Source organism: Caretta caretta, chromosome 4, assembly GCF_965140235.1.
Source record: "Caretta caretta isolate rCarCar2 chromosome 4, rCarCar1.hap1, whole genome shotgun sequence".
Lineage (NCBI taxonomy): Eukaryota > Metazoa > Chordata > Testudines > Cheloniidae > Caretta > Caretta caretta.
Genome location: NC_134209.1, coordinates 95,940,715 through 95,959,308, shown reverse-complemented (window position 1 = coordinate 95,959,308; position 18,594 = coordinate 95,940,715). Strand labels below are relative to the sequence as shown.

The window sequence follows — 18,594 nt, the reverse complement described above, 5'->3', positions numbered from 1 at the left end:
ATCAGTTCTTGGTCCAGTTCTGTTCAATATTTCCATCAATGATTTCGACAATGGCATAGAGAGTACACTTATAAAGTTTGCGGACGATACCAAGCTAGGAGATGTTGTAAATGCTTTGGAGGATAGGATTATGATTCAAAATGATCTGGACAAACAGGAGAAATGATCTGAAGTAAATAGAATGAAATTCAGTATTTCAGTAGCAAAGTACTCCACTTAGGAAGGAACAATCAGTTGCACCCATACAAAATGGGAAATGACTGCCTAAGAAGGAGTACTGTGGAAAGGGATCTGGGGGTCATAGTGGACCACAAGCTAAATATGAGTCAACAGTAACACTGTTGCCAAAAAAAACAAACACTATGAACATCGTTCTGGGATGTATTAGCAGGAGTGTTGTAAGCAAGACACAAGAAGTAATTCTTCTGCTCTACTCTGTGCTGATTAGGCTTCAGCTGGAGTATTGTGTCCAGTTCTGGGCACCACATTTCAGGAAAGATGTGGACAAATTGAAAAAAGTCCAGAGAAGAGCAACAAAAACAATTAAGTCTAGAAAACGTGATCTGTAAGGGAAGATTGAAAAAATTGGGTTTATTTAGTCTGGAAAAGAGAAGACTGAGAGGGGACATAACAGTTTTCAAGTGCATAAGAGGTTGTTACAAGGAGGAGGGAGACAAATTATTCTTCTTAACTGTTGAGGATAGGACACGAAGCAATGGGCTTAAATTGCAGCAAGGGAGATTTAGGTTGGACATTAGGAAAAACGTCCAGACTGTCAGGGTGGTTAAGCACTGAAATAAATTGCCTAGGGAGATTGTGGAATCTCCATCATTGGAGATTTTTAAGAGCAGATTAGACAAAAACCTGTCAGGGATGGTCTAGAGAATGCTTAGTCTAGCCATGGGTTCAGGGGACTGGACTAGATGAGCTCTCGAGGTCCCTTGCAGTCCTATGATTCTATGAATAGTTACTATTAACCATTTTAGTGAAGATAGAAGCAAAATGGTCATTAAACAGCTCACCCTTCTTGGTGTCATCACTTATTAGTTCACCTCCACTAAGTAGAGGACGTATATATTCCTTTGTCTCTCTCTTACGCCGCCAATTGTATTCAAGGAACCCCTTGTTGTTGCCTTTGTATCTCTTGCTAGCTGTTACTTGTTTTGTGCCTTAGCCTTTCTGATTTTGTTCCTGCATGCTTGTGCTATTCTTTTGTACTCCTCCTGAGCAATTTTTCCATGTTTCCACTCTTTGTATGATTTCTTTTTTTATTTTCTGGTCATTGAAGTTCTCCAGATAGAGCCATAATGGACGGTTACTATTCTTCCTAACTTTCTTTTCCATCAGGATAGTTTACAGTTGGGTCTGTAATATTGTCTTCCTGAGGAACTGCCTGCTCTCCTGAACTCCTTTTTCCCCCTTAATTTTGTTTCCCATGGGACCTTACCTACCAGTTCTCTGAGTTTGTAAAGTCTGCTTCTTTGAAGTCCTTATTCTGCCACTTGCACTCCTTCCTTTTCTTAGGCCTTGTCTACACTACCATGGTAAGTCAACCTAAGTTATGCTACTCCCACCACGTGAATAATGTAGCTGGAGTCGACGTAGCTAAGATTGATTTTATTATGGTACCTTAATCTTGTTCTGGTGCAGTACTGGAGTCAACCGGAGAGTGCTCTGTGATCAATTTAGTGGGTCTTCACTAAACCTGCTAAATCGACCTCCCATGCATCGATCGCAGCAGTGTCGATCCCTGGCAAGTGTAGACATTGCCTTAGAATCATGAAATCTATCATTTAATGATTACTTTCATCCAAATTGCCTTCCATCTTCAGATTCACTGCCAATTATTCCCTGTTAGAATCATGTCTAAAATGGCTGTCCTCCTGGTTATTTCCTCCACTTTCCGAAACACAAAGTTATCCCCAATACATTCGAAGAATTTAGGAAATTTTCTTTGCCATATTAACTATTCAGACACCTGTTGGAAAAGTAAAGCCTCCCATTACTACCAAGTCCTGTATTTTGGATATTTCTGTTATTTGTTTTAGAAATGCCTCATCCACCTCCTCTTCCTGATTTTGTGGTCTATAATAGACCCCTGCTGTGATGTCACCGATAATTTTTTTTTAATCCCTATTGTCTTTACTCAACAGGTCTTCCTGTTACCTCCTTCTGGACCACAGTACAAATGTATATATTCTTGATTTATAATGCCACACCTCTTCTCTTTTTATCCTGTGTTTCCTTTTCTGAACAGACTATACTCTATATTAATATACAAGTCATGAAACTTATCCCACCAAGTCACTTTATGCACTAATTCTTCTGGTTCTTCCTGTTTATTCCTCACACTGCTTGCATTTATGTAAAGACATCTAAGACACTGAGCACATTCCCCTATTCATTTCCTTCTTGTAGCTCCTCTAACAGTATTGTAATTTTGCAAGTCCCCTCCATCACCACACCCCAACACCTAGCCATCTGCTAAGATCACCAATTTTTATTTTTAGCTGAGGGCTTTTGTCACCTGCTCCCTGTGAACCTAGTTTAAACCCCTCCTCACTAGGTTAGTGAATCAGTGCACAAAGATGCTCCTCATCTTGTTGATCAGGAGGACTGCATCTCTTCCCAGCAGACCTTCCTGGACCAGCATCCCATGGTTGAGGAAGCCTGAGTCCTCCCGTCAACACCATCTGTGCAGATATGCATTCATCTCCATGATGTCTCCCGCTGCTTTTGTCCTTCCCTCAACTGGGAGGATAGACAAGAATACAACCTGTATCCCAACTCCTTCACCCCTGTCCCAGAGCCCTATACACACTGCTTATAGGCTCAGGGTCATACCTGGCAGTATTGTTTGTGCCCATGTCTATGAGCAATATGGGGTAGTGATCAGAGGGACAGATGAGCCTCGGCAACCTTTCTGTAATGGCTCAGACACAGGCTCCAAGGAGGCAGTGCACCTCCTAAGACATCATGTCAGATTGGCAGAAGGATGCCATTGTCCCCCTTAGAAGGAAGTCCCCAACCACCAGCCCCTTATGCCTCCTACTCTTGGGTGAGGGTGGCCATAAGCCTCCTAATTTGGGGGTAAATTGGCTCCTGCTCCTCACCCAGTGGGGTTTGCTCCTCACCTCGTGTTGCAGTATAGCATACTGGTTCTTCATATTGATGAGTGAGGGGTGGAGCATAATATATGGCACATGGTGGCTAGCAGCTAGTCTCCCTCCTATATAACAGTCAGTTTCCCTTCCTCTTCTGGTGCTGGTGTAGTCATCTGTAGTTGGCTAGCATCCTCCATCCCAGATGCATCCTATCAATGAAGTCCTCCTGCTCCCAGATGCTGTGCAGCTGAGTCACCTCCTTCTCCAACTATGGTACCTGCTCTCAGGGGTAAAACTAAAATACAGCTCTTACCGGTACAGGTCCTGCTCTCCCGCACCCCGGAAGGGGCGGGGCCTCAGGTGGAAGGGGCGGGGCCAGACAAAAGTTACAATTCTTAACGGTACAGTCCAAACACAAGCAACCCACCTCTCCTACATACTTCATGGATCCCTCCCATTGCATGACTTAGGTATAGAAAATAAAGCTACTATTACTTCTACCAGTACTGTCTGTAATAAAACTTTACTATTGGAATAAGCCTGAAAACTCACTGTCACATTTTTCTTGTTGTCCTCCCTCCTCCTCGTCCTCCAGCCAGGCTGCCGACGCGGCTAGGCTCCGCGTTCCCCCGACCCCTGCACTCAGCAGGGGCTGCAGGGGCTCCCCCATAGCTTGTAGCAGGGGAACTGGCTGAGGGAGAAGCCTCCCCAGGTAGCCTGCTGCCTGCATAGGAACAATTTAAACTTGCTGCTCCCTCTCTGGTTCAGACTGGGTTTTGGGGCTATTTCTGGCATCCTTGTTAATTTCATTCACGGTTGGGGGGGAGGGGGGGAAGCCGTGGAAGGTGAGACCAAGGCAGGGGCAGAATACAATAGGCATTTTACTGCACAGCTTAAATCCAGAGCTAATAAAAGCCAGTGGAAGGGGAAAACTCACAGTCACATTGGTTTCTCTCCTCCCTCCTCCTGCAGCGAGGCTGCCCATTCCCCCGACTCCTCCTGCCTCAGCAGGGGCTGCAGCGGCTCCCCTCTAGCTTGGAGCAGGGGGACTGGGTGAGGGAGAAGCCTCCCCAAGATGCCTGCTGTCTGCATAAGAACAGTTTAAATTTAGCTGTTCACTCCGAGGTCTGAACCATGGAATTAGGGGCTATTTCTAGCTTCCTTGTTAATTTCACTCATGGTTATTGGCAGGGGGGGCAGGTACCAAAGCCTGGGCAGTTCTTTTCTGCCCCCTGGATGAGGCAATCTTCAATAATATAATACACAAAAAATACAATCAAAATCAGGAACTAATTTCCAAGTTCAAATCTTTCCCAGTCCCTCCCCAGCAGAGGACCGTGGTTGTGATGTCCAAACTGCTTGCAGATCCTCTTTGAAATGTTACTGTTTAAAAAAAAAAAACTTGGAGAACATGGTGGGAAGATGTGTTCTGATGATCGGGGTTTATTTTGGGGAAAGCAATTTTGGTAAAACAACTAAAGATTCACAGGGAAAGCAAATAGCCCCATAGACAAAACCACAAAGGGACTGGAGGGGAAAACTGGATATTCAGGGAAATTATTGTGCCTCCTTTGAAAGAAATAGTAGTTTTCATTCCACCCGCTTTATATATTGAATTATACACCTGAAATGTCCTTAGGACATAGGGGTTCAGATCTCTTTTTGTTTTGTGGGTGTCGGTGTCCTGCAGAGTGCGGAGACTGAAACTGACAGAACTTTCTCTAAGTATCTTGTATATTTCATGGTGGCTATTCTAGTTGTCCTTCATTCGCCCCGCCTTCCCCTACTAATAGAATAGAATCATAGAATATAAGGGTTGGAAGGGACCCCAGAAGGTCATCTAGTCCAACCCCCTGCTCAAAGCAGGACCAATTCCCAGTTAAATCATCCCAGCCAGGGCTTTGTCAAGCCTGACCTTAAAAACCTCTAAGGAAGGAGATTCTACCACCTCCCTAGGTAACGCATTCCAGTGTTTCACCACCCTCTTAGTGAAAAAGTTTTTCCTAATATCCAATCTAAACCTCCCCCACTGCAACTTGAGACCATTACTCCTCGTTCTGTCATCTGCTACCATTGAGAACAGTCTAGAGCCATCCTCTTTAGAACCCCCTTTCAGGTAGTTGAAAGCAGCTATCAAATCCCCCCTCATTCTTCTCTTCTGCAGGCTAAACAATCCCAGCTCCCTCAGCCTCTCCTCATAACTCATGTGTTCCAGTCCCCTAATCATTTTTGTTGCCCTTCGCTGGACTCTCTCCAATTTATCCACATCCTTCTTGAAGTGTGGGGCCCAAAACTGGACACAGTACTCCAGATGAGGCCTCACCAATGTCGAATAGAGGGGAACGATCATGTCCCTCGATCTGCTCGCTATGCCCCTACTTATACATCCCAAAATGCCATTGGCCTTCTTGGCAACAAGGGCACACTGCTGACTCATATCCAGCTTCTCGTCCACTGTCACCCCTAGGTCCTTTTCCGCAGAACTGCTGCCTAGCCATTCGGTCCCTAGTCTGTAGCTGTGCATTGGGTTCTTCCGTCCTAAGTGCAGGACCCTGCACTTATCCTTATTGAACCTCATCAGATTTCTTTTGGCCCAATCCTCCAATTTGTCTAGGTCCTTCTGTATCCTATCCCTCCCCTCCAGCGTATCTACCACTCCTCCCAGTTTAGTATCATCCGCAAATTTGCTGAGAGTGCAATCCACACCATCCTCCAGATCATTTATGAAGATATTGAACAAAACTGGCCCCAGGACCGACCCTTGGGGCACTCCACTTGATACCGGCTGCCAACTAGACATGGAGCCATTGATAACTAGCCGTTGAGCCCGACAATCTAGCCAACTTTCTATCCACCTTATAGTCCATTCATCCAGCCCATACTTCCTTAACTTGCTGACAAGAATACTGTGGGAGACCGTGTCAAAAGCTTTGCTAAAGTCAAGAAACAATACATCCACTGCTTTCCCTTCATCCACAGAACCAGTAATCTCATCATAGAAGGCGATTAGATTAGTCAGGCATGACCTTCCCTTGGTGAATCCATGCTGGCTGTTCCTGATCACTTTCCTCTCATGCAAGTGCTTCAGGATTGATTCTTTGAGGACCTGCTCCATGATTTTTCCAGGGACTGAAGTGAGGCTGACTGGCCTGTAGTTCCCAGGATCCTCCTCCTTCCCTTTTTTAAAGATTGGCACTACATTAGCCTTTTTCCAGTCATCCGGGACTTCCCCGGTTCGCCACGAGTTTTCAAAGATAATGGCCAAAGATAATAGCCACCCATTGGTGTGCCCTCTGCACTCTTGCAGCTAACATCTCAGGAACTTCTGCTTAATGTGTGCTGCTTAATGGCATCTTGCCCCTGCGGGGCTTTTGGTCCGATTCCTACAGTGAAGTTCCTCTTTTCTGAGAGATCCATCCATACTGAACAGATACATTTAGAACATACCTGGAATACGAGTAGATTTAGATCTGTCAAGGAAGACAAGAAGATTTTTTCACAAGAAGACATTCATGTGGATGTTCCAAAGTTAGCTTCTGAGTGCCATACCGCTACATGGTAATTGCACGGGCTTGCTTCTTATTGGTCAAGTCTTGTCAGGCGCGCTATTAACAGCAGGAGGACAGTAAGTGGGGAAAAAATGCTGCCTAAGAAGATACATGTTCAGCAGACCCTAACAGGTATGTTTAAACATAAAAGTGAGGAAATGGGGGATTGTCAGTCAAAAAGAACAGCAACAAATGAAGAAGCTGTAACTGGTCATTCACAGGGAAAAAAATGCTGACACTTTTACACCTTTGTCATGTGGTGAGCTGCAGCCACCACAAAGAGAGGAGACAAATGAAACTGCTGAATTGCTCTGTAAAAAAGCTGATACTCCACCACCATACCCTGCTGTGTGGTCAAAAATGCAGTTTGAGGAGTTCAAAAAGAAAAACTACTGGCTTTTTGCTTCGGGCGGTAAACTTGGGTGCACAGTATGTCATTATGTTTCAGATTTGAAGCTCCATTCTGCAAGAGGGGTTAACATCTCTCCAAAGTGGGCCTCTTGTGAAATATCCTCATATGGAAAGAATAAAGAGACAGAGCTGTCCTCCCTTCGCAAAAAAATAAATTAACATAAGAAATCTGCAGCTCACATGGAGGCTGAAAAAATTCAAGCCATGGCTAAAAAAGAAACTCTTAATCTGAATGCTAAAAGTGAAGAAGCAGCGTTTGAAACTACTGCTCGTGTATTCCGAACAGCCTACTATATTGCCAAAACAAATCGACTACTCAGTGACCACAAGACCCTCATTGACCTACAGAAAATCAACGGAATTGAAATGGGGCGTTTGTTGCATAGTAGAACAGTTTGTGTAGACATAATCAATCAATCATATAGCCACTGAAATGAAGAGAATTGTCAACAAAATCATTGACGAAAAGGCAAAAATTACAGTACTTGTCGATGAATTGACTACTCTCACTGGAAACTCGACTCATCATTTTTTTGAAAGCAGTATAGATGGAGTCATGAGGCCTCTTACATTTCCTCTAGACTTGATAGAGCTGCAAAGCGCAACAGCAGCAACGATTAAAGGGGAAATTTTGAAATGCTTGCTGCGTTGTGGGTTCACTAAAGAACTATTATTGGAAGTGATGATCAGCTTTTGTAGTGACAGCACAAATGTGATGTTAGGAGTCAAACCTGGTGTTGGAAAACTACTACAAATGGACTTTCCTAATGTGATATTATGGCATTGCCTCAACTATAGACTGGAGCTTGCTGTTAATGAAGCTTTAGAAGTCACCGGAGGTACAAATGACTTTAAGGCCTTTTTGGATGCATTATATTCCTTGTACAGTCCATCACCAAAAAACTCTCGTGAACTGAGTGCTCATGCCAATGAATTACACATTGTACTTTAAAAAATCGGCAAAATATTCAATTTAAGGTTGGTGGCATCAACATGGAGAGCAGCCAGTGCAGTGTGTCAAACATACCCTGCTTTGGCAAAACACTTTGAGACAGCCTCACAAGACCTGTCAAGAGTTGGAAGCGAACGTATTAAATTTCAAGGACTACACTCAAAGCTGTGTTCTGTAAATTTCATCAGAAACCTTTTGTTAATGCTGGATGTGCTGACAGAACTGAAGAACTTGTCTGAGATGTTACAAGAACAAAAAATGACCATTCCAAAAGCAGACAACCTAATGCAAATATACATCAAGAGAATCGAAAGCCTAAAAACAGACCCAGGAATTCACTCTGAAGAAGCTCAGAAGGCTGAACAATCCATGATGTTCAAAAACAGCAAATTAAACGGCGCTGGAAAAAGCCCCAGAATCAACTTGTCTCAATTCATTCAAGCAGTCATTGACAACATGAGGACAAAGCTCTTCACAACTGCCTCAAACAAAGCCAATCAAAGCACACATGAAGAAAGGACTTCCAATTATAAGAACTTAACAGTTTGTCAGTTTTGAATCTTGAAAAATGGCAAGAGATTCCAGAGAATCCCCATTTTGGAGAAAAGAAAATAAGAGCATTGGCTGATCAACTGAGAATCAAACAACAAGACACACACTTGGGATTTGTTGAATACAAGGCTTCTGGAGGAAAAAACATTTCTGTTAAACTTAAAAAACTCGTCCTTGCAGTGGACACCCTTGCTGCAAGCAACGCTGACTGCGAAAGAGGATTCAGTGCGATGAACAACATCATTACAGTGAAACGGACTGTACTTACCACTCGTCATGTGGCGGACTTGCTGTTCATTTCAGGTGTGGGACCTCCTTATACTCAGTGAGACCTCCTTATACTCAGTGGAATCCCATGCCATATGTGAGATTGTGGCTTGGAAAGGGCAGACATGCAGCACATTCATCTCGAGGCATGGCACGACAACAGGGAGATCAGCGAGATCAGCTGTATGGCCCAATGTGGGAGTTTCTATAAGGATGCTTTGCTCCATCTAGTCCTTCCCAGGGTTGCCCCTTTCTTGCCCCCATTGGCTAGCCAACTTACACCTTCCACGTGCCAGGACTGAGCCAGGGACTGGGGCGGCTTTGCTGTGGGTAGTGGTTCCCCTTGGAGCGGCAGCCCCCACCTGCCACCCCCTATCGCTTGTGTTGTTGCTGCTGCATGCCCCCCGGACCTCTGTCTCCTCCCATGCCTCCCAGGTGGCTCCCTCCTGCAACCTGACAGAGTAGCCGTTGCTGACACTGGAAGTTTTCCTGTGGACACCATTAAGCAGCAACCCAAAAGCTGGCTGTCCACAGGTGCACTGACAGTACCAGCCAGACCTTGCCTTTTGCAGAAGTTCCTGAGGTGTTAGCTGCAGAAACACTGTCTCCCTGGTCCCTGCACCCCCCAAAAGGGCACTGGCGCCCTCCCCATGGGCTGCACGCCTGGAGAATGTGCCTGGCCGCTGCAATGGCTGGCCGCTTGCTTGCACAAGGGCAGCAATACGTACAGTATGTATGTGTCACAAACGATGCAGCTGCAGCCTGTTGCTGACCAGCAGTGACCCCAGCAACCAGCCCCTGCGGGCTGCTGCCTGCAGAGAGCCAGCAGGTGCCATTGGGCTGGGTCTGCAAAGGGGTAAGTAACCAAGTCAAAAACCGCAGCCAGGCAGCCACTGCGCCATGCCCACCGGTGCCCCCCTTTCCCTAGACGCTCCCTATTTCCTAGCAAGTCAGATATCAAGGATTGTTTAATCTCCCTCCCAGGTGCATAAAAGTGTGCAGAGGGTACACCAATATGTGGCTATTAGTAGGGGAAGGCGGGGTGAATGAAGGACAACTAGAATAGCTGCCACGGAATATACAAGATACTGAGAGAAAGTTTTGTCAGTTTCAGTCTCCGCACTCTGCAGGACACCGACACCCACAAAACTAAAAGAGATCTGAGCCCCTATGTCCTAAGGACATTTTGGGTATTTAATTCAATATATAAAGAGGGTGGAATGAAAACTACTATTTCTTTCAAAGGAGGCACAATAATTTCCCTGAATATCCAGTTTTCCCCTCCAGTCCCTTTGTGGTTTTGTCTATGGGGCTATTTGCTTTCCCTGTGAATCTTTAGTTGTTTTACCAAAATTGCTTTGCCCAAAATAAACCCCAATCATCAGAACACATCTTCCCACCATGTTCTCCATGTTTTTGTTTAAAACAGTAACATTTCAAAGAGGATCTGCAAGCAGTTTGGACATCACAACCACGGTCCTCTGCTGGGGAGGGAATGGGATAGATTTGAACTTGGAAGTGGTTTCTGACTTTGATTGTATTTTTTGTGTATTATATTATTGAAGATTGCCTCATCCAGGGGGCAGAAAAGAACTACCCAGGCTTTAGTACCCCCCTCTCCCCCAACAACCGTGAGTGAAATTAACAAGGAAGCCAGAAATAGCCCCTAATTCTGCGGTTCAGACCTCGGAGTAAACAGCTAAATTTAAACTGTTCTTATGCAGACAGCAGGCCTCCTGGGGAGGCTTCTCCCTCACCCAGTCCCCCTGCTCCAAGCTAGAGGGGAGCCGCTGCAGCCCCTGCTGAGGCAGGCGGGGTCAGGGGAATGGGGAGTCTAGCCGCCTTGGGCAGCCTGGCTGGAGGAGGAGGGAGGAGAGAAACCAATGTGACTGTGAGTTTTCCCCTTCCACTGGCTTTTATTAGCTCTGGATTTAAGCTGTGCAGTAAAATGCCTATTGTATTCTGCCCCTGCCTTGGTCTCACCTTCCACCTCCCGCGCCCTCCCCCAACCGTGAATGAAATTAACAAGGATGCCAGAAATAGCCCCAAATCCCAGTCTGAACCAGGGAGTGAACAGCTAAATTTAAACTGTTCCTGTGCAGGCAAGCAGGCTACCTGGGGAGGCTTCTCCATCAGCCGGTCCCCCTGCTTCAAGCTAGAGGGCAGCCCCTGCTGAGTGCGGGGGTTCAGGGAAGCACTGAGCTTAGCCCTGTCCGCAGCCTGGCTGGAGGAGGAGGGAGGAGAGAAACCTGTGATAGTGAGTTTTCCCCTTTCACTGGCTTTCATTAGCTCTGGATTTAAGCTGTGCGGCCAAATGCCTATTGTATTCTGCCCCTGTCTTGGTCTCACACAACCCCACTCCCAGCAAGAACCCTGAGGAAATTAACAAGGAAGCCCAAAATAGCCCCTACTCCCGGTTCAGACCAGGGAGTGAACAGCTGAATTTAAACTGTTCTTATGCAGGCAGCAGGCTACCTGGGGAGGCTTCTCCCTCAGCCAGTCCCCTTGCTATAAGCTAGAGGGGAGCCCCTGCAGAGTGGGAGGGTCGGGGGAACAGGGAGCCTAGCTGCGGAAGCCTTGCTGGAGGAGGAGAGGGAGAGATACAACAAACAAATGTGACAGTGAGTTTTCCCTTTCCAAGCTTTTCTTAGCTTTGAGTTTTAACTTTTTGTTCTGCAGCCACAAAGTGAAAGTGAGCCAGTACTGAATGTTCCACTTATTTGCCAGTACATTACTGCATCTTTTTTTACCGGTACTCCATACCAGACTGTACCAGATTACTTTCACCTCTGCCTGCTTCCCAAGGGCCTCCTCCAACAGACACCTCTCACATGAGGTTATTCTCCCTACCTGACTTTTGTTGGCAGGGATGTGTAGGACACATTCCCAGCAAGTCAAGACCAGGGGCTGGGTAGAAGCCTCCAGGGTCAGGATGCTTATCTGATGGGAGGCCCCAAAGGTGTACATAAGAATGGCCATAATGGGTCAGCCCAAAGATCCATCCAGTCCAGTATCCTGTCTGCCAACAGTGGCCAACGCCAGGTGTCCCAGAGGGAGTGAACCTAACTGGTAATGATCAAGTGATCTCTCTCCTGCCATCCATCTCCACCCTCTGACAAACAGAGGCTAGGGATACTATTCCTTAACCTCCATGAATTTATCCAGTTCTCTTTTAAACCTTGTTATAGTCCTAGCCTTCACAATCTCCTTAGGCAAGGGGTTCCACAGGTTGACTGTGCGCTGTGTGAAGAACTTCCTTTTATTTGTTTTAAACTTGCTGCCCATTAATTTCATTTGGTGGCCGCTAGTTCTTATATTATGGGAACAAGTAAATAACTTTTCCTTATTCACTTTCTCCACACCACTCATGATTTTATATACCTCTATCCTATCCCCCCCACCCCCGTCTCCTCTTTTCCAAGCTGAAAAGTCCTAGCTTCTTTTATCTCTCCTCATATGGGACCCATTCCAAACCCCTAATCATTTTAGTTGCCCTTCTCTGAACCTTTTCTAATGCCAGTATAGCTCAGACATAGGTGAGAGGTTTATTGCAGGAGTTGGTGGGTGAGATTCTGTGGCCTGCATTGTGCAGGAGGTCAGACTAGATGATCATAATGGTCCCTTCTGACCTTAATATCTATTAATCTATGAATCCGTATGCAGTATTCAAGATGTGGGTGTACCATTGATTTATATAAGGGCAATAAAATACTCTCTGTCTTATTCTCTGTCCCTTTTTAAATGATTCCTAACATCCTGTTCGCTTTTTTGACTGCCACTGCGCAGCTGTCTTCAGAGAACTATCCACGATGACTCCAAGATCTCTTTCCTGATTAGTTGTAGCTAAATTAGACCCCATCATATTGTATGTTTAGTTGGGGTTATTTTTTTCCAATGTGCATTACTTTACATTTATCCACATTAAATTATATTTGCCATTTTGTTGCTCAATCACTTAGTTTTATGAGATCTTTTTGAAGTTCTTCACAGTCTGCTTTGGTCTTAACTATCTTGAGCAGTTTAGTATCATCTGCAAACTTTGCCACCTCACTGTTTACCCCTTTCTCCAGATTATTTATGAATAAGTTGAATAGGATTGGTCCTAGGACTGACCCCTCAGGAACACCACTAATTACCCCTCTCCCTTCTGAGAGTTTACCATTTATTCCTACCCTTTGTTCCCTGTCTTTTAACCAGTTCTCAGTCCATGAAAGGATCTTCCCTCTTATCCCATGACAACTTAATTTACATAAGATCCTTTGGTGAGGGACCTTGTCAAAGGCTTTCTGGAAATCTAAATACACTATGTCCACTGGATTCCCTTGTCCACATGTTTGTTGACCCCTTCAAAGAACTCTGATAGATTAGTAAGACATGATTTCCCTTTACAGAAACCATGTTGACTTTTGCCCAACAATTTACGTTCTTCTGTGTATCTGACAATTTTATTCTTTACTATTGTTTCAACTAATTTGCCCGGTACTGACATTAGACTTACCGGTCTGTAATTGCCAGGATCACCTCTAGAGCCCTTTTTAAATATTGGCGTTACATTAGCTGTCTTCCAGTCATTGGGTACAGAAGCTGATTTAAAGGACAGATGACAAACTATAGTTAATAGTTCCACAATTTCACATTTGAGTTCTTTCAGAACTCTTGGGTGAATGCCATCTGGTCCCGGTGACTTGTTACTGTTAAGTTTCTCAATTAATTCCAAAACCTCCTCTAATGACACTTCAATCTGTGACAATTCCTCAGATTTGTCACCTACAAAGGACAGCTCAGGTTTTGGAATCTCCCAAACATCCTCAGCTGTGAAGACTTGAAGCAAAGAATTAATTTAGTTTCTCCGTGTAGGCAGAGGAAGAGCTAGCAGTGGTGTTGGCAATATGTCATTTTCTTTCCATGATGTGTTCTTCCGTGAAGAGTACTTCAGGTTAAGGAAAGGAAAAAAAAACCCAGCAACACACCTCCCTGCCTTCCTCCGTAGGCTAATTCCTTTAGTTTCCTAGCTGCCTTGGTTCTGGGACCCTCCCACCTCAACCAGCCACAGATTTTTAATTGCAGCGTAGACAATACCCTTAGCCCTAGTCTACACTACAGAATTACTTTGGTATAACTATGTTGCCCTGAGGTGTGAATAATCTACACCTCTGAGTGACTCAGTTTTACTGACTTAAGCACTGGTGTAGACAGTGCTATGTTGGCAGGAGAGCTTCTCAAATTTGTGAATACCTGGAGGATGAAGGGGTAATCACTGGCAATCAGCTTGGATTTGCCAAGAACAAATCATGCCAAACCAGCTTGAATTCTTTTCTTTGACAGGGTAACTGGTTTGGTGAATAAGGGGAATGTAGTGGACATAATATACCTGGACTTCAGCAAGGCTTTTGAAACAGTCCCACACGACACACTGATAAATAAGCTAGAGAAATACGGACTTGGCAGAATTACCATTAAGTCAATACATAATTGGTTAAACAGCTGCAAACAAAGAGTAACTCTGAATGGAATGATGTCAGATTGGAAAGAGATCTCAAGTGGGGTTCCATGGGGATCTGTTCTGGGTTCAGTGTTGTTTAACATCTTTATTCATGATCTGGATGTCGGAATAGAGAGCATACTGATAAGGTTTGCAGGTGACAAAGCTGGGGGTGGGGTTGCAAACACTTTGGAGAATAGAGCTAAAATTCAAAGGGATCTTGATAAATTGGAGAATTGGCTTATAGACAACAAGTGAAATTTATCAAAGACAAAAGTGCTACATTTGAGGAAAAACCAAATGCACAAATACAGAATGGGGGATAACTGGCTTGGTAGCAGCACTGCTGAAAAGGATCTGAGAGTTGTGGTGGATCACAACCTCAGCATGAGTCAGCAATCTGATGCTATTGCGAAAAAAAAAAGCAAATGCAATTTTAGGTTGCATTAACAGAGGCATAGCATTCAAGGCATGAGAAGTGATAATACCATTCTATTTGGCACTGGTTAGGACTCAGCTGAAGTACTGTGTCCAGTTCTGGTCACCAGTGAATAGAAAGGATTTGGAGAAACGGTAAAGGATCCAGAAGCGAGCGACAAAGATGATGAAAGGAATGGAATGCAAGCCATATGAGCAAAGGCTGAAGGAATGGGGTATGTTTAGTTTGGAAAAGAAGAGATTGAGGGGGACCATGATAATGTCTTCAAATACTTTTTTCCATAAAAAGATGGAGAAAAGTTGTTCTCTCTTGCCCCAGAGGGCAGGACAAGAAGCAATGGGTTCAAACTACAGCACAGCAGATTTCGATAAAATCTCAGGAAAAAAACTTCCTAACTGTAAGAACAGTTGGACTGTGGAACAGATTGCATAGGGAGGTTGTGGAAGCTCCTTCACTAGTGGTTTTCAAAAGAAGGCTGGATAGCCATCTGTCTTGGATGGTTTAGACACGAGATCCTGAATCTTGACAGGGGGTTTGACTAGATGACCCTTGCGGTCTGTTCCAACCCTCTGATTCTATGACATAGCTACTGCCTCTCGCAGAGGTAGATTAACTAAGACAATGGGAGAAGCTCTCTCCTGTTGGCTAAGGGGATCTTCATTAAAGCACTACAGCGGTGCAACTGCGCCAATGCAGCATTTTAAGTGTAGACCTGCCCTTAGTCTCCCAGCTGTCTTCATCTCACCAGCCATGTGTCGGAGTAAACATGCAGATTTTAGAGCATTTAGAAGAAGCAGCCTTTAAAAAAAAAGTCTTCTCAACCTTAAATGTAGCAGAGCTGGAGCCCCACTATAATGTTGTATGAAATTAATCAGCAGCATCTGGATAATCTTGAAAGCATAGGAGGTATGAAGTTTCTGAATCTGTGAATAGTAAGGCTGCTACCTGGAGTTCAGTTCAGTTCATGCTTTCACAGACATTGTCTTGATCGAGTTCCCTCTGGAAGCTTGTTCTGGGAGAACAGTGCTTTAGTCTGTTTAACCATCCTCTTGAGGATTATCATCAGTTGCAAGTCTCCTATTGTGGGAATCTGCAGGAAAAAAATGTCTTGAAGGAGAAAGGAAGGCTACTAGTGACCAGTCCTCAGAGGTATAGCATGATTTATCAGGGACAGGGCACCAGACTGGGAATCTGGAGAGTTAGGCTCTGTTTCTGACTCTGCCACTGAACTGTTGTGTAATCTTGGGCAACTCACTTCATCTCTGTGCCTCAGTTTTCACTCCACCTTTTGTCTGTGGTGTCCATTAAGACTTAAGTTCTTTGGGGATAGGGACTGTCTCTTACTTTGGGGGTAGGGACTGTCTCTTACTATGTGTTTGTACAGTGCCTAGCACAAAAGAACTGCAATCTCAGTTGTAATAGTACTACTAATACAAATTATCTGAATGTACGGACTCTACAGGTATACCTGGATCATCCTCCATTCCCTCTTTAGAATTTTTAATTGAATATTGTGGTGGTAGAGACCATGTAGATATCATTTTTCACCGAAGCGGCGGTTAGTAAGGAAATATATCTTTACATAGGTTTTTTTTAAAGTATGTTTTGTATGATTGTGAAAAATGTCATTAACAGCATATACTAAATGCTTTGGAACCAAATGCAATTTGCTTGAAGACAGGAATATGTCCCTAAGTTAACTATAGTAGAGATATGTTCTCTTTGATGCAAATCATACGGGCTAAATTATTAACTGATTCCATTACGTTAATTTTTCTCCCTCATTTCAGGTGCTAAAAAGTGGAGGTCCCTTTCAAAACAGGTGAGCAATAGTTCCTTCTGTATCTTGCAACCTTAGATTTCTCCATATATAAGTAAATATATGCTATAAACTTGCATCCACAAGGAGAAAGGATTAGACCATTTTGTTTTTATGGGTGAGTTTGTTTTTTTTTAATAAATCCCAGATTTCCCCCCCAAAAAAACAAAAAACACACCCAACAACAGAGACACTTCCTCTTCTGCTTCTTGGAATGTCACAATAGTCACTTAGTCTCTAGTAAAAGGATTGCTGGTTCTAATGATTAATTATTCCTCCAAAGCCTAGTCTACACTAGAAAATTAGGTTGGCCTACTTGTATCACGTGAGGTGTTAAAAATCCACACCCCTTAGCAGCATAGTTAAAATGACCTAAATCGCCATTGGACAGTGCTGGCTCAACAGAAGGTAGATTATCTATACTGATGGGAGAACCCTTCCCATCATCTTAGATAATGTCTACACCAAAGCGTTACAGTGGCACAGCTGCTGCATTTTAAGTGTAGACAAGCCCAAAGCGGATATGGATGCTGTTCACTGTTCTCTAACTGAATATAAGGCAATGAGTGAACAATAATTTAAAAAGGAGCTATGATGGAAACATGATTAAGGCAGACTTGCAAAATTGTCTTGAAAATGTACTAGTTTGGGCACAAAATCTGATTACCACCTTTTTGTGGTGGTGGTGGTGGTGGTGATAGAAAAAACAACCTTGTTCAATTTAAAAAAGTTACTTCCTGAAATATGTAGATGAATAGAATTCTAGATGGCTGGATTAAGCAGCATAAAAAAAAAAACATATGCCTGTTCCGTTCTATATAAGACTCCATGTTAATCCATATACCATGTACTGGGAGGAAGGAGTGAGTGAGACTAATTGTCCAAGATCCCGTAATCACCTAAAGGAAATGAGGTTTAGAAGTACTATGTCTTACAATAGGGTCACCTCCCTACAGAACTCTTACGACATCACCAGGTTGCTGAGTTTGTCCAAGTCTACTTCTCCTAAGGGCTAAATCTGCCTGTGGGAGGAGTCTTGGGGCTACCCGCTCTGTATTGATGAGAGGGGAGGATACCCCTTCCACTGCTTTCTAGATGTGCAGGAGATACGGGGCAAGGTGGGCATAAGAGGCTGGCATGCTTAGTCTCTTCCCCCACTGCCATTTGTTTTTGACTTTGTAATTACAAAAACCAGGCTTTCAGTGGTTCAGATAACTTTTAGACATGCCACATTGAATTGTCTAATCATTTGACATAACTAGCCCTTTCTAGTTCTCATTAGTCATTTCATTTTAGAGCATCTTACTCAGAATTCAAAACTAATGGGGTAATTGAGTACGGTGATTTGATTTTATTCAGTCTTCAAGAGGGTCTCAACTGTGAGAAGATTAATCAAGAATAGAAACAGTATAATATGGCCAAGTGCATTTGTTCAGATCAGTGACCAATTTGTAGTTGGACGTTTACATGCTTTTAAGCAGGGCTGAACTCTGGCTTTTTTGTTACCTCCTCCCAGGATGCAGTATTTGCTGCTGAAGCAGCTAAAAAGAGATCCATGTGGGTCAGGGGAACGTGAAGCTGTGTTCTGACTTCATCTAGCCAGGCTAGAGATTTTGGGGAAAAAGGGACTCTTTTCCTTCTACACCCTCTTAATGACTGTCACAAAACCATGAGGAGGAATATCCTAAGGAGACCCTTAATTTGACTGCAAAACTGGTTCCATTGTAATCTACTCCTGCTGGTTCACTGCCCCATGGCTGGATGGAAGTCTATGGAGGCTAAATACACTGTTCTTTAAGTGTAATGGATACTTGTGCCTCATCTCCTCCAACAGGTTGATGTCTTTGAGGGAGCAAAAGATATTTATTCCTTGCTTCTCAGACTGGTTGAAGGAGCTTGTCCCTACCTCCATCCCCATGAGTCTCCCAAGACTTTCTTCAGCAGCAAATACTGCCTTCAGCTGCTGTCTCCCTCCATTCCTCTTAATGTCTATTGTTGAAAGAATAAAGTACTCCATGAT

General features: G+C 44.1%; 1 protein-coding gene across 11 annotated transcripts in view; it reads left to right on the top strand.

Annotated features, from left to right (window-relative positions):
* Positions 1–18,594, top strand: part of MICU3 (mitochondrial calcium uptake family member 3) — a 153,335-nt gene that overhangs the window by 38,533 nt on the left and 96,208 nt on the right. For 10 of the 11 annotated variants that reach the window (XM_048848154.2, XM_048848153.2, XM_048848149.2 and 7 more), the window contains exon 3: positions 16,546–16,577. The exons of the other annotated variant lie outside the window; for it this stretch is intronic. In XM_048848154.2, coding sequence (XP_048704111.1) covers positions 16,546–16,577 — 32 coding nt within the window. The remainder of the gene's footprint in view (positions 1–16,545; positions 16,578–18,594) is intronic. 11 annotated transcript variants of the gene reach the window in all.